This window comes from Salvelinus sp. IW2-2015, linkage group LG25 (assembly GCF_002910315.2).
Source record: "Salvelinus sp. IW2-2015 linkage group LG25, ASM291031v2, whole genome shotgun sequence".
NCBI lineage: Eukaryota > Metazoa > Chordata > Actinopteri > Salmoniformes > Salmonidae > Salvelinus > Salvelinus sp. IW2-2015.
In genome coordinates this window covers 2,714,961-2,742,636 of record NC_036865.1, presented here as the reverse complement: position 1 = coordinate 2,742,636, position 27,676 = coordinate 2,714,961, and the positions used below count along the sequence as shown (strand labels likewise).

The window sequence follows — 27,676 nt, the reverse complement described above, 5'->3', positions numbered from 1 at the left end:
AATGTTGCCTGAGACCTGTAGACTTGTGTTAGCTCCCTGAAATAACGCAGCCATACCGTCATGCAATTAGCCAAATGACATTGTACTTATAAGCTAAAGTCTAGCCACTGTTACCTATGGTTTACACCACCAATAACATAAAAGCATGCATCATTTCATCATATTACTTTTATTTAATTAAAAAGAAACCGGTCACGTTTCAAGTGACCAGTTATCTCCAATGAAACACTGTTTTAAATACACCAATGCATTAAAATGTAAAACAGAAAGCTAACTCCACGGGATGTACTGTAGTAAAATAGTGGGATCCTTCACAGGACAGCGCACAATCAGTTGTTCATAAACTAGCTACATTGTTGTAGAAGTACCGTCAGCTTTAAAATAGCTCAGAGCATCACATAAAACTAGCTCTACATGTACAGTATACATAGGAAATGCTTACCAGGACATAGTGTTACGTCAGTGCGTTATGTGAGGAGTGTGACATGTTGATTTGTTAGCTGGCAAGATTTCCGCATTCAGTCTACTGTAGTCTATATATTAAAAGTAGAATTTTTCAATACCTATGTTCAAGTATAAAGTTTAACATATATGTTGACGACCACACTCCCAAAGACAATAAGGAATATCTAATGTTAAGATCTATTAAAACTAATTCTGGTCTACACACCACTTGTTTATATGTTTAATAGCGGTATTAGCTTCCCAAGGTAATGCCTAGGCTTTAGCTCACCATGCTAACAGTCTCACAGATGATCCAGTCGGTTTCAAGAATGGAATATAACATTCATATATACATTGTTCTTCATTACACCACAGGTTTTAGAGTCCATATTGTCTAAATGTCTATGGAGATATTGTCCCCCGTCTGTCCATAATCTAACCGTCTCCTCCCCTCCAATAGGAAGGTAAGAACTGTTGTCCAGCGGTGTCCTAGTGACCGTTGCCGAGTCTCGCAGGTAGGTTTGAAGTAGGTCGTAGTCCCCATGGCGATGGCATCAAACTGTTCTGTCAACAGCCAAGCCTCCCAAAAGATTGTCAGAGCGTTCATTATTGTCAATGTGACCACCCAGAACTGTGCAGCTACTGCCCTAACCAACGACTGGTCCTCAAGGGACACCACCACCACATACAGGTGGTAAATGGCCGCAGCCACGAAAAGGAGGTGTGCTGCGGCCATGGAGAGGACGAAGATGATGAAGAGTCGGTGGTTTCCCCTACCAACGCAGCGGTTCAGGAACAGGCAGTGGTGGTCGTAATCCCTCACACACACATCACACAATTTACAGTGTTTAGTATGGTCCGGCTGGAACAACTAGAGAAGAGAGGGAATAGCAGTGAGAAACACTTTCTGTTTGAGTGGTTAACTTGACAACGGATAGATGCGGACCAGATTGTTAGATCAAATTTGCTAAATGTGCACCAAAGTGGATATGTCAAATCCGTCATGATTTATGTATTTTAAACAGGCCCACAATGTGGTTAAGTTACATTTGGATGTTTGTCTGTTTTCGTGCATTAAAATGTAGAGGTTGTCCCTTTTCAGGTTTAGAAGAAGTGACTATTAAATGCTAATTCCCGTTCGTATAAATCGATGGTGGTAGTAGTCAGTCGTTTTTCGTTTTTTAACGAATGCAGTTGATTGGTAATGATATGAACATGTGTTGGGGTTGACATCCATACAAGCATTTTACTCCAATTTGTGCCTCACCATAGTGTGAAATACGCCTAACTGTAGGCTAATTTTGCTGGAGGGCAATGAGGAGACTGGTTCTTTCCCCCACGCGTTTCCATGGCAATTCCATTGTTATGTTCGAGTTCGATTGACTTGTTTACTGCATCTATGCACTTCTATAAATCGTTTCATAAATTCAAAAACTGTTTTAAGCAGGGGTTGGAACCAGTTCAGGGAAAATAACTGAAAACCGTAAAATAACGAAATTTGAGGAACAGAACCAGAACGAAAGTGATCTATACTAACCGGTTAATAACGTTCTGGGCATTTTTTTCCCAGTCCCACAAAAAACGCAACAACGTGCCTATGCAAAGCCCTCACTGTCACTCAAACTTATTCCAGTGCCTGCCTGCCAGCTGAAAATCATTGCCAGTGTGTAGGCTATCTGCCTCTCCCCTCCCTCGGTAGCTAATGACGTAACAAGCATGATTCAGAAATTAGGGAGATCTTTTTTATTAGAATGGATTTACTTTTCAATGCTAGGTACAGATAGCATAGTTATCACTTTTCACATTGGATGTATTAACTACAGAAAGGTAATACGTGTTATTTTAATTCTGGTGCGCACTGCACACACACACGTTTGTTTGCTAGCTAGCTCCGGTCTAGCTCTCAAACTTTAGGCTGCATTATGTGTAATGTAATGTAACTAATCAAGGGCATACTCTAGTCCAACGTTAGTTAAACCAACTCTCTGAAGTTCAAAGACATTCAAAAGTTCCTTCATAGAAGCCACTCCTCCGTATGTATAATTCTATGGGCCTTATTCAGATAATGTATGTCATAACAACAAGATGCCTAACGCTCTCTGCGAAATTTCAGTTGCATCTTGCACACCCTACACTACACTTGTTTGTCCAACGCATGTAGCTACATAGCAAGCTGTTCTATCCATTGGTAAAGTAATTTAATGTCTAGCTAAATGTACAAAAATATTGTTTTGAGGTTTAAAAAGGAACATAAATGAACGATATAAACCGCTACTATGTTTTAGTTAGAACTGATTCAGAACTTTATTTTTCTGGTCGGAACGGAATCCAAAAAATTATGGTTTACGGTCCAAACACTTAATCCCTCAGCCTTCAAATTAAGTGGACATTTCTGTTGACGTATCATAACGTCTGACGAGTATACACTTGGAGGGCTAGGAAAGAAGGAATGACTTGCAGATGACACAACCCTGTTTTTGAAAGATTTTGATTGGATCTCTTTTAGTCCCCATTTGGACTAATCTTCCAAGAGTCCTTAAACATTAAAATACAATTTATAATACAAACACATTTCCACATATAACACACTATTACAAACATACAAAGTATACTAACATAATGACCCAATAAATACTCAATCTAAAAAAATATTGATTCTTCATCTACTATAGTCCCACAAAATTTCTATGTATTATATTTCAATTGTTTTAAAATAATGTTTACATTTATATATTGACAACGCATAGATGGTGGACAATCTATTCCTAGTATTTACGGAATGTCTGTCTCTTACCAACTGAATACCGTTGTGAATAGAACTTGGCCGTTTTAAATGATGTATATGTAACCGATGTGAAATGGCTAGCTAGTTAGCGGTGGTGCGCGCTAATAGCGTTTCAATCGGTGACGTCACTCGCTTTGAGACCTTGAAGTAGTGGTTCCCCTTGCTCTGCAAGGGCCGCGGCTTTTGTGGAGCGATGGGTAACGATGGCTTCTAGGTGACTGTTGTTGATGTGTGCAAAGGGGCCCTGGTTCGCGCCCGGGTAAATATTTAGCTATCCTTCTGATTATGCATGCTGTTTTAATATATATATTTTTTTTACATAGATTATTATTTGAGACGACCATGATAAGCAGTTGTCTAGCTGCACTTCCAATAGTTTGGTTTCTGCCACTTCTTCAATTTGTACTCCTCCCATACTCTAATTGTATCCCATGCTGTTTTGGCCTTTTCCTAGTGGACAGACCAATATAACTTTGGTTTTCTTGGTGTTTAAAACAAGTTTGTTTTGGCAAAGCCACTCCCTAATATTCTCCAAATCTCTTGTAAAGCTTGCTGTACCTGTTGAACCGATTGTCTTGCTGCATAAATTGTAGTATCATCTGCAAATATAGTAGCTTGAGTTTCAGCTAAGGGAAGGTCGTTGGTATATACAGTGGGGAGAACAAGTATTTGATACACTGCCGATTTTGCAAGTTTTCCTACTTACAAAGCATTAGAGGTCTGTAATTTTTCATAGGTACACTTCAACTGTGAGAGACGGAATCTAAAACAAAAATCCTGAAAATCAAATTGTATGATTTTTAGTAATTAATTTGCATTTTATTGCATGACATAAGTATTTTGATCACCTACCAACCAGTAAGAATTCCGGCTCTCCCAGACCTGTTAGTTTTTCTTTAAGAAAGCCCTTCTGTTTCACTCATTACCTGTATTAACTGCACCTGTTTGAACTCTGTTACCTGTATAAAAAGCACCTGTCCACACACTCAATCAAACAGACTCCAACCTCTCCACAATGGCCAAGACCAGAGAGCTGTGTAAGGACATCAGGGATACAATTGTAGACCTGCACAAGGCTGGGATGGGCTACAGGACAATAGGCAAGCAGCTTGGTGAGAAGGCAACAACTGTTGGCGCAATTATTAGAAAATGGAAGAAGTTCAAGATGACGGTCAATCACCCTCGGTCTGGGGCTCCATGCAAGATCTCACCTCGTGGGGCATCAATGATCATGAGGAAGGGAGGGATCAGCCCAGAACTACACGGCAGGACCTGGTCAATGACCTGAAGAGAGCTGGGACTACAGTCTCAAAGAAAACCATTAGTAACACACCATGCCGTCATGGATTAAAATCCTGCAGCGCACGCAAGATCCCCCTGCTCAAGCCAGCGCATGTCCAGGCCCGTCTGAAGTTTGCCAATGACCATCTGGATGATCCAGAGGAGGAATGGGAGAAGGTCATGTGGTCTGATGAGACAAAATAGAGCTTTTTTGGTCTAAACTCCACTCGCCGTGTTTGAGGAAGAAGAAGGATGAGTACAACCCAAGACAACCATCCAAACCGTGAAGCATGGAGGTGGAAACATCATTCTTTGGGGATGCTTTTCTGCAAAGGGGACAGGACGACTGCACCATATTGAGGGGAGGATGGATGGGGCCATGTATCGCGAGATCTTGGCCAACAACCTCCTTCCCTCAGTAAGAGCATTGAAGATGGGTCGGGGCTGGTTTTCCAGCATGACACCGACCCGAAACACACAGCCAGGGCAACTAAGGAGTGGCTCCGTAAGAAGCATCTCAAGGTCCTGGAGTGGCCTAGCCAGTCTCCAGACCTGAACCAATAGAAATCTTTGGAGGGAGCTGAAAGTCCGTATGCCCAGCGACAGCACCGAAACCTGAAGGACTGGAGAAGGTCTGTATGGAGGATGGGCCAAAATCCCTGCTGCAGTGTGTGCAACCTGGTCAGAAACATCACAGGAACGTATGATCTCTGTAATTGCACAAAGGTTTCTGTACCAAATATTAAGTTTCTGCTTTTTCTGATGTATCAATACTTATGTCATGCCAATAAAATGCAAATTATTATCTTAAATCATACCAATGTGATTTTCTGGATTTTTGTTTTAGATTCCGTCTCTCACAGTTGAAGTGTACCTATGATAAAAATTCAGACCTCTACATGCTTTGTAAGTAGGAAAACCTGCAAAATCGCAGTGTATCAAATACTTGTTCTCCACCACTGTATTAAATAGAGAAGTGGCCCAAGGCAGCTGCCCTGCGGTATTCCACAGTTTAACACGAGGGGGAAGCCATTGAACCATTGATATAGGTGGACTGTTTCCTGTCAGTTAGATATGACTGTACCCAATTCAATGCTACCTCCTTAAAACCATAATGCATACATTTTGTCAAAATTATTTCATGATCCACTAAATCAAATGCTGATAAATTGGGCTAAACATTTTTTAAAGAATCCTACTTCAATTTTGGATTTTCATCCCTCATTGTTTGTTCTCCCGTTTTGGTGGCCTCAATTTTATGTTACTTTGTAACTATAACATTGATAAGATTCCTGCAAAATTATCTGCTTTTCATAGACAAGTATTCTTAGCGTGGTCTTTAATATATAAACATAATTTTTCCCTCATAGGTATTTCATTTGGAACAATAAGGACATTTTGTATAGAAACAAGTATTTATTTTTTAAGAACTGGTTCAATAATCATATCCTTCTGGTGAGTCAACTTTTTAATGCAGAAGGATTATTACTCAATTATAAGGAATTTTTAACTCGTTACAATATCCCTGTAACACCTAGAGAGTTTGCCATAGTCTTTGATGCTATTCCATCTGGAACTCTCATGTTATTTACAGGTGTAGCCAGACCTCACGTTCTTAACCTACCCTCGCTTAATCCAGTTGACTCTTCAATAGGGAAAATGTTTCTCCTTGCTCCGTCAGAACAATAGGTCTATACGTGCTTTATTTCAAAGGGATATTGTATCCATCCCTTATGTCACAACTTACTGGAATACATTGGTCACTAATATCTGTTGGGAAAAAAGTCTGGTTATTACCACACAAATACTTGCTTGTTAACAAGGTCAAAGAGGTCTCTTTCAGAATGATCCATAAGTATTACCCTGTGAATCATTACCTGAAGAAACTCAAAAAATACATTAACATTGATTGTACTGTTTGTGTTGAGCATCCAGAAACAGTTTCACATTTATTTTGGCATTGTCTACATGTAAAACAATTATGGAAAGATATTCACAGTTTTATAATTGTTAATCTTCTTGATGACTTTTGTTTTTTATGAGAGAATGCTGCTCGGTTTCCTTAACCATAATAAAGAAGAACAATTTTACCTTAAATCTAATTGTGCTAATGGAAAAATTCATATTCATAAATGTAAATTCACCCCAAAAATCACTCTTCTGTGTTTTCTATAAGGAATTCGAGCAGTACATTAAGACCATTATACAGTCTTCTAATAAGAAAGCTGTTAAAACAATCAATATGTGTGCATTTTTTAAGGTCTTTCTATAATCTGTCATTTGTTGTACCCCCTAGCATATGTTATCATTGTCTGTTTGTATACTTCTTGTATGTATACTGATTTTTCTCCAAAAAAAGAAGGAAAAAGAAGGAAGGAATGATTTTTAAAATGGGCCACCCTTGGCCGGAAATTCGTCACTCATTCATCCCGCGATGATTGTGTTTCCAGCCACCGGTAACTTGTGGGTGCTTTATATGCACTACAGTCAATTATGATTGTATGTCTACATATTAAATATATCATTATTAATATACGCCTACTGTATGATAGCTAGCAAATGAATTAGCTAACTATCGTTAGCCTGCCTAGCTGGAACTTCTGAAGAAGGAACATTTTTCATTTCTACAATTTCCAAAAGATAACCAAACAAAACCATTTACTTTTTACGTAGTAGCAAAATGTCTAACTTATTTGCATTAGTTTTTACTTATACTTGCATGTTGACTTCTCCATTGATGTTGTTCTTAAGTTTCGCAGACTTTTCTTAGCGGATGTACAATCGCAACGATTGTACATCCGGAATTGGGGAGTTTCAGGCCAGGAGTGAACATAATTGTACACTCACAAAGCTGACTAAAAACGAGGGCTGAGGGGCTTACGTTACAAACGTCCCTTGCTTGGCTAATCATTTGGACCACCTGCCAAGATGGCGACGGGGATTCCCCCAAGGGCACAAGGCGAGGGTAAGTGGACGAGGGTGTGTCTTAAGTGTTTGGACTGCATCCGATGGTTCTATTCAGAACGAAACGATTGAAAAATAATTTTGGTTCCAACCCCTGGTTTTAAGTGGGTTAGGGTTAACAGTGTTGGCAATTCCAAAAAATACAGGGAATTCAAAGCATTGACAGAAAACGCAGCTTATTACCATCTGCTGCTATTGATGAACACCCACTGTAAAACATATTTTTTTTTAAAGTTGAGTCAACTTTTAAATCAAGGCAATCTGCTGCAACACAATTTTGGGGCAGGAAAGTTCTGGGTACATAGATTCCTTTGTTGTCTCAACACACTTGCAAAAGTTGAGTAATCTAGATAAAGAAAACTGCTGACTGGATCGAGGCGCCGTTTGGTGAGCATGTAGTTCTCTGTGGATGTGCACAGTTTTGTTCGGGAATATGGAGGATGGACGAAAAAAAGATGGTGAAAAAGGAAATTTAACATGCATTGCCCAATTAAATTTCATCACCACTATAATACAATGACAAAAGGAGGGCAGGATAAACGTATTTCTCGACACAACTCAATCCTTAGCTACATCACTAACTTAACCTTTTCTCTTCTCACAGTAGATAAAGAACCACTGTGTTTTCTTAACTCATAATAAAGATTGATTGATTGATGGATTGGTTCTCCTCACCTCACAGTAGATGCAGAACCTCTGAGGATTCTGTTTTTTCTCCAGCAGGTCTGCTATGGAGGAGTAGCGAGGATCTGCATCTCCCGGTCCCAGCTCCCCAGGATCCTGGGTTAGAATCTTCCAGAACATGGCCAAAACCATAGAGAACTGGACCAGCGACACATGACCCAGAACACTATCTCCCCACAAGCGTCACAGCGGGTTAAGGCTCAACCAACAATATACTACATGTAGGCTACACATTTTTTTATATACATATTTTGATGTATGTGTGTATATGTATATATTATATAATATATATATATATATTATATATATATATATATGTATTTATATGTATATATTATATACACTGCTCAAAAAAATAAACGGAACACTTAAACAACACAATGTAACTCCAAGTCAATCACACTTCTGTGAAATCAAACTGTCCACTTAGGAAGCAACACTGATTGACAATAAATTTCACATGCTGTTGTGCAAATGGAATAGACAACAGATGGAAATTATAGGCAATTAGCAAGACACCCCCAATAAAGGAGTGGTTCTGCAGGTGGTGACCACAGACCACTTCTCAGTTCGTGGAGGAGGCCGTAGAGGAGGCCTAGTGGAGGGCAACAACCCAGCAGCAGGACCGCTACCTCGCCTTTGTGCAAGGAGGAGCACTGCCAGAGCCCTGCAAAATGACCTCAGCAGGCCACAAATGTGCATGTGTCAGCATATGGTCTCACAAGGGGTCTGAGGACTCATCTCGGTACCTAATGCCAGTCAGGCTACCTCTGGGAGCACATGGAGGCTGTGCGGGCCCACAAAGAAATGCCACCCTACACCATGACTGACCCACCGCCAAAACCGGTCATGCGGAGGATGTTGCAGGCAGCAGAACGTTCTCCACGGCATCTCCAGACTCTGTCACGTCTGTCACATGTGCTCATGTGCTCAGTGTGAACCTGCTTTCATCTGTGAAGAGCAGGGCGCCAGTGGCAATTTGCCAATCTTGGTGTTGTCTGGCAAATGCCAACTTCTGCACGGTGTTGGGCTGTAAGCACAACCCCACCTGTGGACGTCGGGCCCTCATACCACCCTCATGGAGTCTGTTCTGACCGTTTGAGCAGACACATGCACATTTGTGGCCTGCTGGAGGTCATTTTGCAGGGCTCTGGCAGTGCTCCTCCTTGCACAAAGGCGGAGGTAGCGGTCCTGCTGCTGGGTTGTTTGCCCTCCTACGGCCTCCTCTACGGCCTCCTCACGAACTGAGAAGTGGTCTGTGGTCACCACCTGCAGAACCACTCCTTTATTGGGGGTGTCTTGCTAATTGCCTATAATTTCCACCTTTTGTCTATTCCATTTGCACAACAGCATGTGAAATTTAATGTCAATCAGTGTTGCTTCCTAAGTGGACAGTTTGATTTCACAGAAGTGTGATTGACTTGGAGTTACATTGTGTTGTTTAAGTGTTCCCTTTATTTTTTTGAGCAGTGTATATATATATTATATACACATATACAGTGGGGAGAAACAAGTATTTGATACACTGCCGATTTTGCAGGTTTCCTACTTACAAAGCATGTAGAGGTCTGTAGTTTTTATCATAGGTACACTTCAACTGTGAGAGACGGAATCTAAAACAAACATCCAGAAAATCACATTGTATGATTTTTAAGTAATTAATTAGCATTTTATTGCATGACGTAAGTATTTGATCACCTACCAACCAGTAAGAATTCCGGCTCTCACAGACCTGTTAGTTTTTCTTTAAGAAGCCCTCCTGTTCTCCACCTCATTACCTGTATTAACTGCACCTGTTTGAACTCGTTACCTGTATTAAAAGACACCTGTCCACACACTCAATCAAACAGACTCCAACCTCTCCACAATGGCCAAGACCAGAGAGCTGTGTAAGGACATCAGGGCTAAAATGGTAGACCTGCACAAGGCTGGGATGGGCTACAGGACAATAGGCAAGCAGCTTGGTGAGAGGCAACAACTGTTGGCGCAATTATTAGAAAATGGAAGAAGTTCAAGATGACGGTCAATCACCCTCGGTCTGGGGCTCCATGCAAGATCTCACCTCGTGGGGCATCAATGATCATGAGGAAGGTGAGGGATCAGCCCAGAACTACACGGCAGGACCTGGTCAATGACCTGAAGAGAGCTGGAACCACAGTCTCAAAGAAAACCATTAGTAACACACTACGCCGCCATGGATTAAAATCCTGCAGCGCACGCAAGGTCCCCCTGCTCAAGCCAGCGCATATCCAGGCCCATCTGAAGTTTGCCAAGGACCATCTGGATGATCCAGGAGGAGGATGGGAGAAGGTCATGTGGTCTGATGAGACAAAAATAGAGCTTTTTGGTCTAAACTCCACTCGCCATGTTTGGAGGAAGAAGAAGGATGAGTACAACCCCAAGAACACCATCCCAACCGTGAAGCATGGAGGTGGAAACATCATTCTTTGGGGATGCTTTTCTGCAAAGGGGACAGGACGACTGCACCGTATTGAGGAGGATGGATGGGGCCATGTATCGCGAGATCTTGGCCAACAACCTCCTTCCCTCAGTAAGAGCATTGAAGATGGGTCGTGGCTGGGTCTTCCAGCATGACACCGACCCGAAACACACAGCCAGGGCAACTAAGGAGTGGCTCCGTAAGAAGCATCTCAAGGTCCTGGAGTGGCCTAGCCAGTCTCCAGACCTGAACACAATAGAAAATCTTTGGAGGGAGCTGAAAGTCCGTATTGCCCAGCGACAGCCCCGAAACCTGAAGGATCTGGAGAAGGTCTGTATGGAGGATTGGGCCAAAATCCCTGCTGCAGTGTGTGCAACCTGGTCAAGAACTACAGGAAGCGTATGATCTCTGTAATTGCAAACAAAGGTTTCTGTAGCAAATATTAAGTTCTGTTTTCTGATGTATCAAATACTTATGTCATGCAATAAAATGCAAATTAWTTACTTAAAAATCATACAATGTGATTTTCTGGATTTTTGTTTTAGATTCCGTCTCTCACAGTTGAAGTGTACCTATGATAAAAATTACAGACCTCTACATGCTTTGTAAGTAGGAAAACCTGCAAAATCGGCAGTGTATCAAATACTTGTTCTCCCCACTGTATATATTATAAATATATATATTATACGTATAATGTCAGCAATTGTGAAAAACTGAGTTTAAATGTATTTGGCTAAGGTGTGTAAACTTCTGACCTCAACTGTATGTTTATATATATATTAGGCAGTACAGTATCACTGTAAGATAAAGGATATTAGGCGGCAGTATTTTGTAGTAGAAACAGACTAGAGAGTGGAACAGTCCAGCTATCATAGTCCCTAGGTAGACGGGGTTGGCCAACCTGCAACACAACAGTTAATGGAACAAAGAACAATTACAATGGATGAATATACTGTATAATGCAGACATACACAAACACACAGTTAGCACGCACATAGACACACAGTCTGTACCTCTGGTAGGTGGTCATGCGGTGGAACTGGGAGAATATACTCCTGGCCAGCCAAGGGAAGAGGATGGCGCACGTTATCCCTCCGTAGCCCCCCAACATCGCTGCGATAATCAGAATCACTCCTCCGATCAGACACGGGAAGAATAATGTCCAGTAGTACAGGACTGCACGCACACACACAAACAAAGATCCACGCATGCACAGATACACACAGAAACAATTATACACAGGAACATGATTCGATGTCACACAAAGTTCATTACAGTTAAACTTATCACAGCCTCATTAGAGACTAAAGGCGTAGGTAGCACTTACGTGGGGACTCGTCAGGTTTGCTGAAGGGTGGCTCCTTCATGTAGCGGATCAGTAGTTTGGCCAGCTGCAGATGTCTGTGGAAATACAACCCCAACACAGAAAGTGATGGTGATATGGCAATGGGTCAGAAGAGGTTGACAGTGTGATATATTCCTGGGTGGTATTTGTCACACAATGGAAAATGTTTAAAAACTTTTGCACCTGAAAAAAATAAAAGTGTCTTATTGCACAAGTCCCTGTTTGTGTCTGTTGTCCTCCGTTTTGTGCCTAATTAATACCCAGGTAAAGGTTAGAGCTATTGCGACCCACCTGAATGTCCTTCCCTGCCTGCAGAGGTCCAGAGGCGTGTGTCCGCTGTAGGTCTTCAAGTGTAGTATCCTGAAGCCTGATCTCTGTAGCAGTGTCCAACACATCTCTGTACAGCCTCTCTCCGATGCCACATGAACCGCTGTCAACCCATCCTCATCCACAGTCTCCACCATACACCTCTGACACACACACACACACAAACAAAACTTATTTTAAATAGTGCGGCAGCAATCCTAAAAAGTTGAAGGGTACTGCAGTCGAGTGCTTCATCGGGCTCCAGCTCTTTCAGCAAGCAGCGCATGTTACAGAGATTGTGCACTTGTTCACCTCCCTCCACTGATTTGAACAGACCCGACTGGAAATATGGCGGAACTCCCACTTTCCCATGCCTCCACTAATCCAACGCTTTTACATTTGTGGGAAGTAGTGAATGAGTGCACACTTCAGGAGAAAGGAGATATTATTGTGACGCACATAACTCTGCAAGGTAAACTCCCCAATAGAAGGGGGAACATGGAAGTCATCATCAGACTTACTCTCCAAGCAAGTCAGTGTGTACACCTCACCTTGTTTCGGAGCAGGTAGCGGACCACCTCGGTGTTGCCAGCATCAGCAGCCAGGTGTAGAGGTGTGACATTGTACATGTCTCCATCACACCACCTGAACATTCCCGTCTCCCACAGGTACTGCATCGCAACACTGGGAGACACGACGCAGGGTAAGTGTGTGTAGTGTGTGTGCGCATGACACATGTCATGTATTGACATCGTATGTCACTGATGCACAACACATACACGGTGGCAAGAAAAAGTATGTGAACCCTTTGAAATGACTTATACCTCTGCATAAATTGGTCGTAACGTTTGATCGGATCTTCATCTAATGTCACAACAATAGACAAACACAGTCTGCTTAAACTAATAGCTCAAACAATGATACGTTTTCATGTCTTTATTGAACAACACTGTGTAAACATTCACAGTGCAGAGTGGGAAAAGTATGTAAACCCTTGGACTTATTAACTGGTTGACCCTCCTTTGGCAGCAATAACCTCAACCAAACATTCTGTAGTTGCGGATCAGACCTGCACAACGGTCAGGAGGAATTTTGGACCATTCCTCTTTACAAAATTGTTTCAGTTCAGCAATATTCTTGGGATGTCTGGTGTGAACCGCTCTCGAGGTCATGCCATAGTATCTCAATCGGGCTGAGGTCAAGACTCCGACTGGGCCACTCCAGAAGGAGTATTTTCTTCTGTTGAAGCCATTCCGTTGTTGATTTACTTCTGTGTTTTGGGTCGTTGTCCTGTTGCGTCACCCAACTTCTGTTGAGCTTCAATTGGTGGACAGATAGCCTTACATTCTCCTGCAAAATGTCTTGATAAACTTGGGAATACATTTTTCCGTCGATGATAGCAAGCTCTCCAGGTCCTGAGGCAGCAAAGCAGCTCCAAACCATGATACTTCCTCCACCATACTCTACAGTTGGGATGAGGTTGATGGTGGTGTGCTGGGCCTTTTTTTCCCGCCACACATAGTGTTGTGTGTTCCTTCCAAACAACTCAACTTAGTTCCATCTGTCCACATAATGTTTTGCCAGTAGCACTGTGGAACATCCAGATGCTCTTTTGCTAACTTCAGATGTGCAGAAATGTTTTTCTTTGGACAGCAGTGGCTTTTTCCGTGGTGTCCTCCAATGAACACCATTCTTGTTTAGTGTTTTACGTATCGTATACTCGTAAACAGAGATGTTAGCATGTTCCAGAGATTTCTGTAAGTCTTTAGCTGACACCCCTAGGATTCTTCTTAACCTCATTGAGTGTTCTGCGCTGTGGTCTTGCAGTCATCTTTGCAGGACGGCCACTCCTAGGGAGAATTTCAACAGTGCTGAACTTTCTCCATTTATAGACAATTTGTCTTACCGTGGACTGATGAACATCAAGGCTTTTAGAAATACTTTTGTAACCCTTTCCAGCTTTATGCAAGTCAACATTTCTTAATCTCTTTCATTTGAGGCATGGTTCACATCAGGCAAAGCTTCTTGTGAAGAGCAAACTCAAATTTTGTGAGTGTTTTTTTAAAGAGCAGAGTAGCTCTAACCAACATCTTCAATCTCGTCTCATTGATTGGACTCCACATTAGCTGACTCCAATTAGGTTTTGGAGAAGTTATTAGCGTAGGGGTTCACATACTTCTTCCAACCTACACTGTGAATGTTTAAATTATGTATTCCGATAGACAAAAAAAATACAATAATTTGTGTGTTATTATTTTAAGCAGACTGTGTTTGTCTGTTGTTGTGATTTAGACGAAGATCAGATCTAATTTCATGACCAATTTATGTAGAAATCCAGATCATTTCAAAGGGTTCACATACGTGTACGTAAACTTCCGACCTCAACTGTATGTTGGAGTCATTAAAACTCGTTTTTCAACCACTCTACAAATTTCTTGTTAACAAACTATAGTTTCAACAAGTCTGTTAGGACATCTACTGTGTGCATGACAAGTCATTATTCCAACAATTGTTTACAGACAGATTATTTCACTTATAATTCACTGTATCACAATTCCAGTGGGTCAGAAGTTTACATACACTAAGTTGACTGTGCCTTTAAAAAGCTTGGAAAATTCCAGAAAATGATGTCATGGCTTTAGAAGCTTCTGATAGGCTAGTTGACATAATTTGAGTCAATTGGAGGTGTACCTGTGGATGTATTTCAAGGCCTACCTTCAAATGTAAATGTGAATTATAAGTGAAATAATTAGTCTAAACAATTGTTGGAAAAATTACGTGTCATGCACACAGTAGATGTCCTAACAGACTTGTTGAAACTATAGTTTGTTAACAAGAAATTTGTGGAGTTGTTGAAAACGAGTTGTAATGACTCCAACCTAAGTGTATGTAAACTTCCGACTTCAAATGTATATACAGTGGGGCAAAAAAGTATTTAGTCAGCCACCAATTGCGCAAGTTCTCCCACTTAAAAAGATGAGAGAGGCCTGTAATTTTCATCATAGGTACACTTCAACTATGACAGACAAAATGAGAGAAAAAAAATCCAGAAAATCACATTGTAGGATTTTTTATGAATTTATTTGCAAATTATGGTGGAAAATAAGTATTTGGGCAATAACAAAAGTTTATCTCAATACTTTGTTATATACCCTTTGTTGGCAATGACAGAGGTCAAACGTTTTCTGTAAGTCTTCACAAGGTTTTCACACACTGTTGCTGGTATTTTGGCCCATTCCTCCATGCAGATCTCCTCTAGAGCAGTGATGTTTTGGGGCTGTTGCTGGGCAACACGGACTTTCAACTCCCTAACAAAGATTTTCTATGGGGTTGAGATCTGGAGACTGGCTAGGCCACTCCAGGACCTTGAAATGCTTCTTACGAAGCCACTCCATCGTTGCCCGGGCGGTGTGTTTGGGATCATTGTCATGCTGAAAGACCCAGCCACGTTTCATCTTCAATGCCCTTGCTGATGGAAAAAGGTTTTCACTCAAAATCTCACGATACATGGCCCCATTCATTCTTTCCTTTACACGGATCAGTCGTCCTGGTCCTTTGCAGAAAACAGCCCAAAAGCATGATGTTTCCACCCCCATGCTCACAGTAGGTATGGTGTTTCTTGGATGCAACTCAGCATTCTTTGTTCCTCCAAACACGACGAGTGAGTTTTATACCAAAAAGTTATATTTTGGTTTCATTCTGACCATAGACATTCTCCCAATCTTCTTCTGGATCACCCAAATGCTCTCTAAGCAAACTTCAGACGGGCCTGGACTGTACTGGCTTAAGCAGGGGCGGACACGTCTGGCACTGGCAGGAGGTTTGTGAGTCCCTGGCGGCGTAGGTGTGTCTTGACTGTTAGGCTTTGTTACTTTGTTGTCGCTCTCTGCAGGTCTTCACTAGTCCTCCCGTGTGGTTCTGGGATTTTTGCTCACCGGTTCTTGTGATCATTTTGACCACGGGTGAGATCTTGCGTGGAGCCCCAGACCGAGGGAAATTATCAGTGGTCTTGTATGTCTTCCTTTCCTAATAATTTGCTCCCACAGTTGATTTCTTCAAACCAAGCTGCTTACCTATTGCAGATTCATTCTTCCCAGCCTGGTGCAGGTCTACAATTTTGTTTCTGGTGTCCTTTGACAGCTCTTTGGTCTTGGCCATAGTGGAGTTTGGAGTGTGACTGCTTGAGGTTGTGGACAGGTGTCTTTTATACTGATAACAAGTTCAAACAGGTGCCATTAATACAGGTAACGAGTGGAGGACAGAGAGCCTCTTAAAGAAGAAGTTACAGGTCTGTGAGAGCCAGAAATCTTGCTTGTTTGTAGGTACGCAAATACTTATTTTCCACCATAATTTGCAAATAAATTCATTAAAAATCCTACATGTGATTTTCTGGATTTTTTTCTCTCATTTTGTCTGTCATAGTTGAAGTGTACCTATGATGAAAATTACAGGCCTCTCTCATCTTTTTAAGTGGGAGAACTTGCACAATTGGTGGCTGACTAAATACTTTTTTGCCCCACTGACATACATACATACATACATACATACATACATACATACATACATACATACATACAACCGTTCAAAAGTTTGGGGTCACTTAGAATTTTTTTGAAAGCAAAGCAAAAAAAATTGTCCATTGAAATCAAATTGATCAGAAATACAGTGTAGACATTGTTAATGTTTTAAATGACTGGCTGGAAACGGCAGATTTTGTATGGAATACCTACATACAGGTCAACCGATTTGAGATTTTTCAACGCTGATACCGATTTATTGGAGGACCAAAAAAAGCCTATACCGATTAATCAAACAATTTTTATGTATCTGTAATAATGACAATTACAACAATACTGAATGAACAATGAATACTTATTTTAACTTAATATAATTCATAAATAAAATCAATTTAGTCTCAAATAATGAAACATGTTCAATTTCACTTGCGCAAAAGAAGGAAGCTCGCGCAGCTCATGCTAGCACATACGCAGATCTCAATCCCATTGAGCACGTCTGGGACCTGTTGGATCGGAGGGTGAGGGCTAGGGCCATTCCCCCCAGAATTGTCCGGGAACTTGCAGGTGCCTTGGTGGAAGAGTGGAGTAACATCTCACAGCAAGAACTGGCAAATCTGGTGCAGTCCTTTGTTCAGGGACACAGTATTCCATTTCTGTTAGTCACATGTCTGTGGAACTTGTTCAGTTTATGTCTCAGTTGTTGGCAGCAGGTAGCCTAGTGGTTAGAGCGTTGGACATGTAACCGAAAGGTTGCAAGATTGAATCCCCGAGCTGACAAGGTAAAAATCTGTCGTTCTTCCCCTGAACAAGGCAGTTAACCCACTGTTCTTAGGCCGTCATTGAAAATAAGAATTTGTTCTTAACTGACTTGCCTAGTTAAATAAAGATTTTAAAAAATCTAAAAAATCTTATGTTCATACAAATACTTACACATGTTAAGTTTGCTGAAAATAAACCCAGTTGACAGTGAGGACGTTTCTTTTTTTGCTGAGTTACGTGTGTGTGTAATATTATGTAGCTGTGTGTGTGTGTGTGTGTGTGTGTGTGTGTGTGTGTGTCCTTACATGTTGCCTCCAGACACTCCATGGTGTAGGGCGGTTTTTCCCTGATGGTCTACCATGCGTAGATCAGCTCCATGCTGCATAATCTGGTGCATCACATATACATTACCGTGCCTGGAGAGACACAGACATCACCGTCAATAATAATTACTATTAATAGTACAATTAATTCTTTACCAGTGCTAGTACACAAGCTTTTTGCTACACCCGCAATAACATGTGCTACATATGTGTATGCGACCAATAAAATTTGATTTGCACTTGTTCACTCCCCCTCAAGGATTTCAAAGCATTGGACTGATGTAAGCACAGGCTGGAGGGAGGTTCCACCATATGTCTTACACCAGTCCATTCCTTTTACATCCATGAGGGGGAGTGTACGAGTACACATTTCAGGGAGAAGAAGGAGAGACGGGGCATTTCTAGATGCTCCAGGGGCCCAATGCTCTTCCCCTAGTCCCTTTCCATAGATCTAATAGGACTGGAAAGGGGGACCTATTCAATCCATTAAAATCTGCAGATACTGACGTGGTAGGAGACAGGTAGTGTTACCGACCTGCAGGCTAAGTGGAAGGCCGTCATTCCTGCATCGCAGGTCAGGTTGGGGTCAGCTCCATTGCTTAGCAACAGGTTAACTATCGAACGGTTACCTTGGAAGGCCGCAAAGTGGAGAGGGGTGAAACCACCCCAACCTACACACAGACACAGACGCAGATACAGACCGACACACAAAGATGATTAGGGTGCTATAACTGTAAATGATCACATTTATTTGATTACTTACAGATAGTCACTTCAAAACCTAACCACCTAAAGAGCAATAGGCCTACTATTGTCTCTATTCCACTGTCTTTTTAGCTGCTGTGACTTCCTGCCATACTGTCACAGGAGATGTCTGAAAGGATAGACTAACTACTCATCTCAGATCGCTGATAAAACAGACAAGGTCCCTCAACATGACAAAATCCCAACAGGAGACATCAGCAGTCATCTAAGAACAGTGAGTGGTGATGCATTCTGGAACTGTGATGGAACGCTGGACCTTAAATTTTGTATGGTTTTAAACTAAGCGGAATATGGCCAGTAGTAATAAGATGGTACGATTGGTTATAACACATGTTATATATATATATATGTATATATATATATCAAAGCAATTTGCTCATGCATGTTTGATGTTGCAAAGCGATAGCTGTGTGAAAAAGGCTTCTGGAAAAGCTCCTGGAAAAGCTCTGACAACAATCATCTCAGTATGATCACCTCTGACATGCTTATTATTCAGCATTTACTTACGGAAGTTAAGAACAAATTCCCTAGAATAACGGTATGATAATTTAGGCACACTACCCGGACGTGCCCTTAGAATAGGCCAAAGTATGGTTCGCCCAAAGTCGGTTTCCTCCTCAACTCAAGAAGGCGGGAGAAAATGAAAAATATATGCATATTCTCTTTATGAAACACCATTTTCCACCACCACGCTAGAGTGGCTATTGCTCGTCCCGGATGTCGCGTACCGCGTTAAGCCAAGTAGCGCGTTAAGCCAATCAGGTTGCAGCAGTCTGTATTTTCACCCCTGGTCTGATAGTTTCAAAATGAAAAACAGCCCAAGACCATTATTCCTCCTCCACCAAACTTTACAGTTGGCACTATGCATTGGGACAGGTGAGGGTTCCTGGCATCCGCCAATCCCAGATTTGTCCGTCGGACTGCCAGATGCTGAGGCGTGATTCATCACTCAGAACGCGTTTCCACTGCTCCAGAGTCTTTCCACTGCTCCAGAGTCCAATGGCAGCGAGCTTTACGCCACTCCAGCCGACACTTGGCATTGCGCATGGTGATCTTAGGCTTGTCTGCGGCTGCTCGGCCATGAAAACCCATTTCATGAAGCTCCCGACAAACAGTTCTTGTGCTGACATTGCTTCTAGAGGCAGTTTGGAACTCGGTAGTGAGTGTTGCAACCGAGGACACGCGCTTCAGCACTCTGCGCTTCCGTTCTGTGAGCTTGTGTGGCCTACCACTTCGAATCAAATTTTATTGATCACATACACATGGTTAGCAGATGTTAATGCGAGTGTAGCGAAATGCTTGTGCTTCTAGTTCCGACCGTGCAGTAATATCTAACAAGTAATCAAACAATTTCACAACAACTACCTTATACACACACAAGTGTAAAGTAATGAATAAGAATATGTACATATAAGTAAATGGATGAGCGATGGCCGTGCAGCATAGGCAAGATGCAGTAGATGGTATAGAGTACAGTATATACATATGAGACGAGCAGTGTAGGGTGTGTATACATTATATAAAGTGGCATTGTTTAAAGTGACTAGTGATACATTTATTACATCCAATTTTTAATTTTTAAAGTGGCTCGAGATTTGAGTCAGTATGTTGACAGCAGCCACTCAATGTTAGTGATGGCTGTTTAACAGTCGGATGGCCTTGAGATAGAAGCTGTTTTTCAGTCTCTCGGTCCCAGCTTTGATGCACCTGTACTGACCTCGCTTCTGGATGATAGCGGGGTGAACAGGCAGTGGCTCGGGTGGTTGTTGTCCTTGATGATCTTTTTGGCCTTCCTGTGACATCGGGTGGTGTAGGGGTCCTGGAGGGCAGGTTGTTTGCCCCCGGTGATGCGTTGTGCAGACCTCACTACCCTCTGGAGAGCCTTAAGGTTGTGGGCAGTGTTGTTGCGCCTTCTTCACCACGCTGTCTGTGTGGGTGGACCATTTCAGTTTGTCCGTGATGTGTACGCCGAGGAACTTAAAACTTTCCACCTTCTCCACTACTGTCCCGTTGATGTGGATAGGGGAGATGCTCCCGCTGCTGTTTCCTGAAGTCCACGATCGTCTCCTTTGTATTGTTGACGTTGAGTGTGAGGTTATTTTCCTGACACCGCACTCCAAGGGCCCTCACCTCGTCCCTGTAGGCCGTCTCGTCGTTGTTGGTAAGCAAGCCTACCACTGTACTGTCGTCTGCAAACTTGATGATTGAGTTGGAGGCGTGCATGGCCACGCAGTCATGGGTGAACAGGGAGTACAGGAGAGGGCTGAGAACGCACCCTTGTGGGGCCCAAGTGTTGAGGATCAGCGGGGTGGAGATGTTGTATCCTACCCTCACCACCTGGGGGCGGCCCGTCAGGAAGTCCAGGACCCAGTTGCACAGGGCGGGGTCGAGACCCAAGGTCTTGGCTGATTTATTTCGATTTTCCCATGATGTCAAGCAAAGAGGCACTGAGTTTGAACGTGGGCCTTGAAATACATCCACAGGTACACCTGCAATTGACTCAAATGATGTCAATTAGCCTATCAGAAGCTCTAAATCCATGACATAATTTTCGGGAATTTTCCAAGCTGTTTAAAGTCAACTTAGTGTATGTAAACATCTGACCCACTGGAATTGTGATACAGTGAATTATAAGTGAACTAATCTGTCTGTAAACAATTGTTGGAAAAATTACTTGTGTCATGTACAAAGTAGATGTCCTAACCAACTTACCAAAACTATAGTTTGTTAACAAGAAATTTGGGGAGTGGTTGAAAAACGAATTTTAATGACTCCAACCTAAGTGTATGTAAACTTCTGACTTCAACTGTATAAACTCAGCAAAAAAAGAAACGTCCCCTCACTGTCAACTGCGTTTATTTTCAGCAAACTTAACATGTGTAAGTATTTGTATGAACATAAGACTCAACAACTGAGACATAAACGGAACAAGTTCCACAGACATGTGACTAACAGAAATGGAATACTGTGTCCCTGAACAAAGGGGGGGTCAAAATCAAAAGTAACAGTAAGTATCTGGTGTGGCAAGCAGCTGAATTAAGTACTGCAGTGCATCTCCTCCTCATGGACTGCACCAGATTTGCCGGTGATGTCTGGTGAGGACCTGCCTTACAACAGGCCTACAAGTCCTTAGTCCAGCCTCTCTCAGCCTATTGCGGACAGTCTGAGCACTGATGGAGGGATTGTGCGTTCCTGGTATAACTCGGGCAGTTGTTGCCATTCTGTACCTGTCCGGAAGGTGTGATGTTCGGATGTACCGATCCTGTGCAGGTGTTGTTACACATGGTCTGGCACTGTGAGGATGATCAGCTGTCCGTCCTGTCTCCCTGTAGTGCTGTCTAGGCGTCTCACAGTACAGACATGGCAATTTATTGCACTGGCCACATCTGCAGTCCTCATGCCTCCTTGCATCATGCCTAAGGCACGTTTGTGCAGATGAGCAGGGACCCTGGCCATCTTTCTTTTGGTGTTTTTCAGAGTCAGTAGAAAGGCCTCTTTAGTGTCTTAAGTTTGAATTGCTTACCGTCTGTAAGCTGTTAGTGTCTTAACGACCGTTCCACACGTGCATGTTCATTAATTGTTTATGGTTCATTGAACATGCATGGGGAACAGTGTTTAAACCCTTTACAATGAAGATCTGTGAAGTTATTTGGATTTGTATGAATTATCTTTGAAAGACAGGGTCCTGAAAAAGGGACGTTTCTTTTTTTGCATGGGCTGCGTCTCAATCCACCGCATCCGCCTATGTCGCCCTTCCGCATCTGCGGTTGAAAGTGTCAGTGTCACGACTTCGACCGAGGCAGGCTCTCCTTCCCGTTCGGGTGGCGTTCGGCGGTCGTCGTCACCGGCCTATTAGCTGCCACTGATCCTTTTCTCCCCCTCCCTATGTGTTTATTGGTTACCACCTGTTTTTGTATGAGGGTGTAATTAGTTGGGCTTATTTAGTCAGCCGGCCCGCACGTTTCTTTGTGCGGGATTGTTTGTATGTAAGTGTGGTGTTGGTTTTGTGCTTCACGTTTACTGGACTGTGTTCATTCCCCCCGTGTCTGGGGTAGTTTAAAGTGTACACCCAGTGTGTTAGTAGGGTGGCCTAGTTTGTCCGTGTTCATTAAAGAACATTTGTATTTCCACCTGCTGCTCCTGCGCTTTTCCTTCACACTCCGACACCCAGGCCTTACAGTCAGAGCTACAGCGCTGTTTGGCAGACCGGGAGACATCCTTAAATTGTCTTCTCACAAAAACGTCTGTAGGATCCGAACAGTTTGGCCTACAAACGAACCCCTCTATAAAAAGGGGACTCTCACGAACACGTTTTGCTCTATGACCCCCCCCCCCCCCCCCCCCCAATGACAGCGGGAACTCGTTTAAAGGTAACCCATATAAATTAATGGAAGTACGTCGGTAGTTTTGTGACTGTCTTTTTTAATGAATGTGTGATATGCGTTTCTATGGGCTATACTGTAGTAGTAAACGCCAAATTGTATATTTTAAATCTTTTTTTAAATATATTTTTTTGATGCCTAAAGGGGTCCTACAATTCGAAATCAAATAGCTAAATGATCCATGGTATGACCTTCTTAAAACAATTCCATATGTTAGCTTAGAACAAACAACACTGTAGTTACTCCACAATACTAGCCTAAATGACAGGGTGACAAGAAGGATATATATTCCAAAACATGTATCCTGTTTGCAATATGGCACAAAAGTAACTGCAAAAAATGTGGCAAAGAAATGAATACAAAGCGTTATATTTTGGTCAAATCCAAATCCAATTGCACTGAGTGCAATTCTTCGTATTTTCAAGCATGGTGGTGGCTGCATCATGTTATGGGTTTGCTTGTTGTTGGCAAGGACTAGAATGTTTTTGGGGATAAAAATAAACAGAATAGAGGTAAGCACAGGCAAAATCCTAGAGGAAAATCTGGTTCAGTATGCTTTCTAACAGACACTAGGAGAGAAATTCACCTTTCAGCTGGACAATAATCTAAAAAGCAAGGCCAAATATACACTGGAGTTGCTTACCAAGACAACATTGAATGTTCCTGAGTTGCCAAGATACAGTTTAAATTGGCTTGAAAATATATTGCAAGACTTGAAAATGGCTGTCTAGCAATTAACAGCAACCAACTTCACAGAGCTTGAAGGGTTTTTAAAAGAATAATGTGCAAATATTGTACAATCCAGGTGTGCAAAGCTCTTAGAGACTTACCCAGAAATACTCACAGCTTTAATCACTGCAAAAGGCAATTGTAACATGTATTACCTCAGGGCTTGAGTAGTTAGGTAATCAAAATATAGTGTATATACAGTGGGGAGAACAAGTATTTGATACACTGCCGATTTTGCAGGTTTTCCTACTTACAAAGCATGTAGAGGTCTGTAATTTTTATCATAGGTACACTTCAACTGTGAGAGACGGAATCTAAAACAAAAATCCAGAAAATCACATTGTATGATTTTTAAGTAATTAATTTGCATTTTATTGCATGACATACGTATTTGATCACCTACCAACCAGTAAGAATTCCGGCTCTCACAGACCTGTTAGTTTTTCTTTAAGAAGCCCTCCTGTTCTCCACTCATTACCTGTATTAACTGCACCTGTTTGAACTCGTTACCTGTATAAAAGACACCTGTCCACACACTCAATCAAACAGAYTCCAACCTCTCCACAATGGCCAAGACCAGAGAGCTGTGTAAGGACATCAGGGATACAATTGTAGACCTGCACAAGGCTGGGATGRGCTACAGGACAATAGGCAAGCAGCTTGGTGAGAAGGCAACAACAGTTGGCGCAATTATTAGAAAATGGAAGAAGTTCAAGATGACGGTCAATCACCCTCGGTCTGGGGTTCCATGCAAGATCTCACCTCGTGGGGCATCAATGATCATGAGGAAGGTGAGGCCCTGTCTCTTATACACATCTAGATGTGTATAAGAGACAGGTGGCTGGGTCTTCCAGCATGACAACGACCCGAAACACACAGCCAGGGCAACTAAGGAGTGGCTCCGTAAGAAGCATCTCAAGGTCCTGGAGTGGCCTAGCCAGTCTCCAGACCTGAACCCAATAGAAAATCTTTGGAGGGAGCTGAAAGTCCGTATTGCCCAGCGACAGCCCCGAAACCTGAAGGATCTGGAGAAGGTCTGTATGGAGGAGTGGGCCAAAATCCCTGCTGCAGTGTGTGCAAACCTGGTCAAGAACTACAGGAAACAGATGATCTCTGTAATTGCAAACAAAGGTTTCTGTACCAAATATTAAGTTCTACTTTTCTGATGTATCAAATACTTATGTCATGCAATAAAATGCAAATTAATTACTTAAAAATCATACAATGTGATTTTCTGGATTTTTGTTTTAGATTCCGTCTCTCACAGTTGAAGTGTACCTATGATAAAAATTACAGACCTCTACATGCTTTGTAAGTAGGAAAACCTGCAAAATCGGCAGTGTATCAAATACTTGTTCTCCCCACTGTATATACTGTATATCTATTTTTTTAGGTTTGTAAACCTTATCTACAAAGGTTTGAATTTTTCTTCCACATTACATTATTTTGTATAGATCGTTGACAAAATCCATTTTAATCCGACCTTGTAACACAACAAAATGTGGAAAAAGTCAAGGGGTGTAAATACTTTCTGAATGCTCTGTATATACAGTGCATAGTTATCTTATTCTAAAATTTATTGAAAAAAAAAATCCTGATCAATCTACACAAAATACCCCATAATGATAGTGAAAACAGGTTTAGAATTTTTTGCTAATTTATTAAAAAATAAAAACAGATACCATATTTAAATAGGTATTCAGACACTTTGCTATGAGACTCTAAATTGAGCTCAGGTGCATCCTGTTTCCATTGATCATCCTTGAGTCCATGGACATGATTTGGAAAGGCACACACCTGTCTACATAAAGTCCCACAGTTGACAGTGCATGTCAGAGCAAAAACCAAGCCACGGGGTCGAGGGAATTGTCCCTAGAGCTCCGAGCCAGGATTGTTTCGAGGCAAAGATCTGGGGATGGGTACCAAAAAAATTCTGCAGCTTTGAAGGTCCCCAAGAACACAGTGGCCTCTATCATTCTTAAAATGGAAGAAGTTTGGAAACACCAAGACTCTTCATAGAACTAGCCACCTGGTCAAACTGAGCAATCGGGGGAGAAGGGCCTTGGTCAGGGAGGTGACCAAGAACCCTATGGTCACTCTGACAGAGCTCCAGAGTTCTTCTGTGGAGATGGGAGAACCTTCCAGAAGGACAACCATCTCTGCAGCACTCCACCAAATCAGGCCTGTATGGTAGAGTGGCCAAATGGAAGTCAGTAAAAGGCACACGACAGCCCGCTTGGAGTTTGCCAAAAGGCACCTAAAGAACTCAGACCATGAGAAACAAGATTCTCGTCTGACGAAACCAAGATTGGCCTGAATACCAAGCGTCACGTCTGCAGGAAACCTGCAACCATCCCAATGGTGAAGCATGGCGGTGGCAACAACTCTGGAGAGACCTGAAAATAGTTGTGCAGCGACGCCACACATCCAACCTGACAGAGCTTGAGAGGATCTGCAGAGAAGAATGGGAGAAACTTCCCAAATACAAGTGTGCCAAGCTTGTAGCATCATACCCAAGAAGACTCAAGGCTGTAATCACTGCCAAAGGTGCTTCAAAGTACTGAGTAAAGAGTCTGAATACTTATGTAAATGTAATATTTATATGTAAAATAAATGTTTTCATTTATTTTGGTAAAGTTTCTAAATGTTATTATGTGGTATAGTGTCGATTGATGAGGGGGGGGAAAAACAATGTAATCCATTTAGAATAAGGCTGTAACATAACAAAATGTGGAAAAAGTCAAGGGGTCTGAAAACTTTCCGAATACACTATATAGTCTAATGAGTGTGCATAGGGTCAGTACAAGAGTCAGTGCAGATAGTTTGGGTACCATTAATTGACAATTTAGCAGCCTTCTTTTTTTATATATGTTTTTATTTAACCTTTAACTAGGCAAGTCAATTAAGAACAAATTCTTATTTACAATGAAGGGGGTGTGGGCTGGGATTAAACATTTAAATGTAGGACAAAACACAGATCACGACAAATGACACCACAAATTGACATAAAGAGAGACCTAAGACAACAGCACAGCATGGCTTGTGGGTAGAAGCTGCCTCAGCGCTTGTTGGTCCGAGAGCTGATGCTCCGGTACCGTTTGCCCGACGGTACCAAAGTGAAAAGTCTATGGCTTGGGTGGCTGGAGTCTTTTACAATGTTTCGGCCTTACTCTGTTTTAGTAGCAAAACGGTACTGTTTGGACTAATGATTACACCCCAGGGTTGAAAAAAAAACTGACCGCTGCAACCTGATTGAAAGAACACAGTATGCGAGATCCGGGACAAGCATTGTAGAATGGTGTTTTCTTCTCGCCATTAAATCGAGTTAAAGAGGAAATTGACACCTTTGCAGCCTGAATGGACAATGTTATGTACGAACCGGTCCACGGGGATACATATACGTGTATAGCCGGCTGCGCACGAAAAGGGTTGGGTTTGTTGAAATTGTCTCCGACGTGACGCGAAAATATCTAGCTACCAGGCCTGTCCTGAGAACAGTCTTGGTTTCCACAAATGCTCTTCTGCAATATGGTAGGCTTTTGGATTAAAAAAAAATCGAAAATAACATTAATTCCCCAAATGTGTGCACAGTAAATTGTTGGCTAATGCATACTACAAAAATGCATAGGCAGGCCTATAAACGTACCTTTCTCTTTGAGGATAGATCGATCATGTTGAATGAAATGTGCACACTGATCAATGTTCCCTCGTTGGATACAGTCAAAAATGTCCCCGTCGATCCTAGGCATCGGAAGCATAATGCGAATACTGTGACGCCTGACTATCACTCTGTCAATGTAAACAACATATCTTTACAGAGACGATACATTGTAACAACAATCATACGTTCATTTAGTAAAGGCCCTTGTCTATCAAGGATTTAGATTTTTTTTGTCTTTAAACTGTCTGCAGTCACGCATGCTACGTTCACGTTAGGTTAGACTGCAGTTGG

At 42.1% G+C, this 27,676-nt stretch overlaps 1 protein-coding gene across 3 annotated transcripts; it reads right to left on the bottom strand.

Moving 5' to 3' along the window:
* Window positions 1–150: 150 nt before the first annotated feature.
* LOC111952070 (putative ZDHHC-type palmitoyltransferase 6) lies at window positions 151–27,676 on the bottom strand. 3 transcript variants are annotated; one of them, XM_023970533.1, is made up of 10 exons: window positions 27,371–27,676; window positions 18,384–18,519; window positions 17,831–17,941; window positions 12,801–12,933; window positions 12,235–12,413; window positions 11,926–11,999; window positions 11,612–11,774; window positions 11,414–11,499; window positions 8,150–8,340; window positions 151–1,315 (listed from the first exon to the last, which is right to left on the bottom strand). In XM_023970533.1, exons 1-10 carry the CDS (start codon window positions 27,480–27,482, stop codon window positions 839–841), a joined length of 1,662 nt encoding a protein of 553 aa, XP_023826301.1. In that variant the 5' UTR covers window positions 27,483–27,676; the 3' UTR covers window positions 151–838. The 3 variants fall into 3 exon arrangements, with proteins under 3 accessions (XP_023826301.1, XP_023826302.1, XP_023826303.1); XM_023970534.1 differs by having other exon boundaries at window positions 11,612–11,711; XM_023970535.2 differs by lacking the exon at window positions 18,384–18,519 and having other exon boundaries at window positions 27,371–27,459.

Coding starts and splice junctions, on each gene's coding strand:
- LOC111952070 (XM_023970533.1), bottom strand. CDS start 27,482: ATGCTTCCGATGCCTAGGATCGACGGGGACATTTTTGACTGTATCCAA. Junction 11,500..11,611: donor CGCATGACCACCTACCAGAG/GTACAGACTGTG, acceptor GTTGTGTTGCAG/GTTGGCCAACCCCGTCTACC. Junction 1,316..8,149: donor GGTTCTGCATCTACTGTGAG/GTGAGGAGAACC, acceptor TCTCTTCTCTAG/TTGTTCCAGCCGGACCATAC.